Source organism: Montipora capricornis, chromosome 1 (genome assembly GCF_036669925.1).
Source record: "Montipora capricornis isolate CH-2021 chromosome 1, ASM3666992v2, whole genome shotgun sequence".
Taxonomy (NCBI): Eukaryota; Metazoa; Cnidaria; class Anthozoa; order Scleractinia; family Acroporidae; genus Montipora; species Montipora capricornis.
The window spans coordinates 4,101,173-4,101,674 of record NC_090883.1 but is presented as its reverse complement, the minus strand read 5'-3'; the positions used below and the strand labels follow the sequence as shown (position 1 = coordinate 4,101,674).

Below are 502 nucleotides of genomic sequence, written 5' to 3'. Positions count from 1 at the left end.
TTTCACGCCACTCGATATAGTTTGTAGGTTTTGGGGTCGTAAGTTGTCCTGAAATGCATATAGCGTACATATATGTTTTTAACTTCGAGTTAATATCTTGTCGACATTGTTCATGTAATACAATGTAAGTTTTCTCGCTTTATAAGCCAAGGCGACAGAGCGGCTGCCTGTTATATTAAACCGCGGCAAATATTGACAACAAACCCTGTTATTTCTCAACTGGCGCTGGTGGAGTGCGGACGCATCTTTGACTGCTCCGCCTTACTTCTTTACTTCTTGACATCCACTTCAAAAGACATTATTTAATTATGCCTAATGTGTCAGTAGCCTCTTTAAAAAGGGAAAATGACAGTCTCAAGGATGAAATTGCCGCCCTTAAGCAAAATTTGGAAGAGCTGCAGCAGTCTATCAAACGACAAGATCCACAAGCTTCCAAAAATGGCGGCGAACAAGCCTCTAGCAATGGCGGCGAACAGCCTACTCGTTTGATTACGGACGCTGA

The 502-nt window shown here is 42.4% G+C and overlaps 1 protein-coding gene across 1 annotated transcript in view; it reads left to right on the top strand.

Moving 5' to 3' along the window:
- The first annotated feature begins 308 nt into the window (after positions 1-308).
- The window catches only part of LOC138054782 (uncharacterized), an 849-nt gene continuing 655 nt past the window's right edge, over positions 309-502 (top strand). Inside the window, exon 1 of the mRNA XM_068901173.1 lies at positions 309-502. This exon is cut by the window's right edge and continues 655 nt beyond it. Within this exon, the coding sequence (XP_068757274.1) occupies positions 309-502 (194 nt within the window).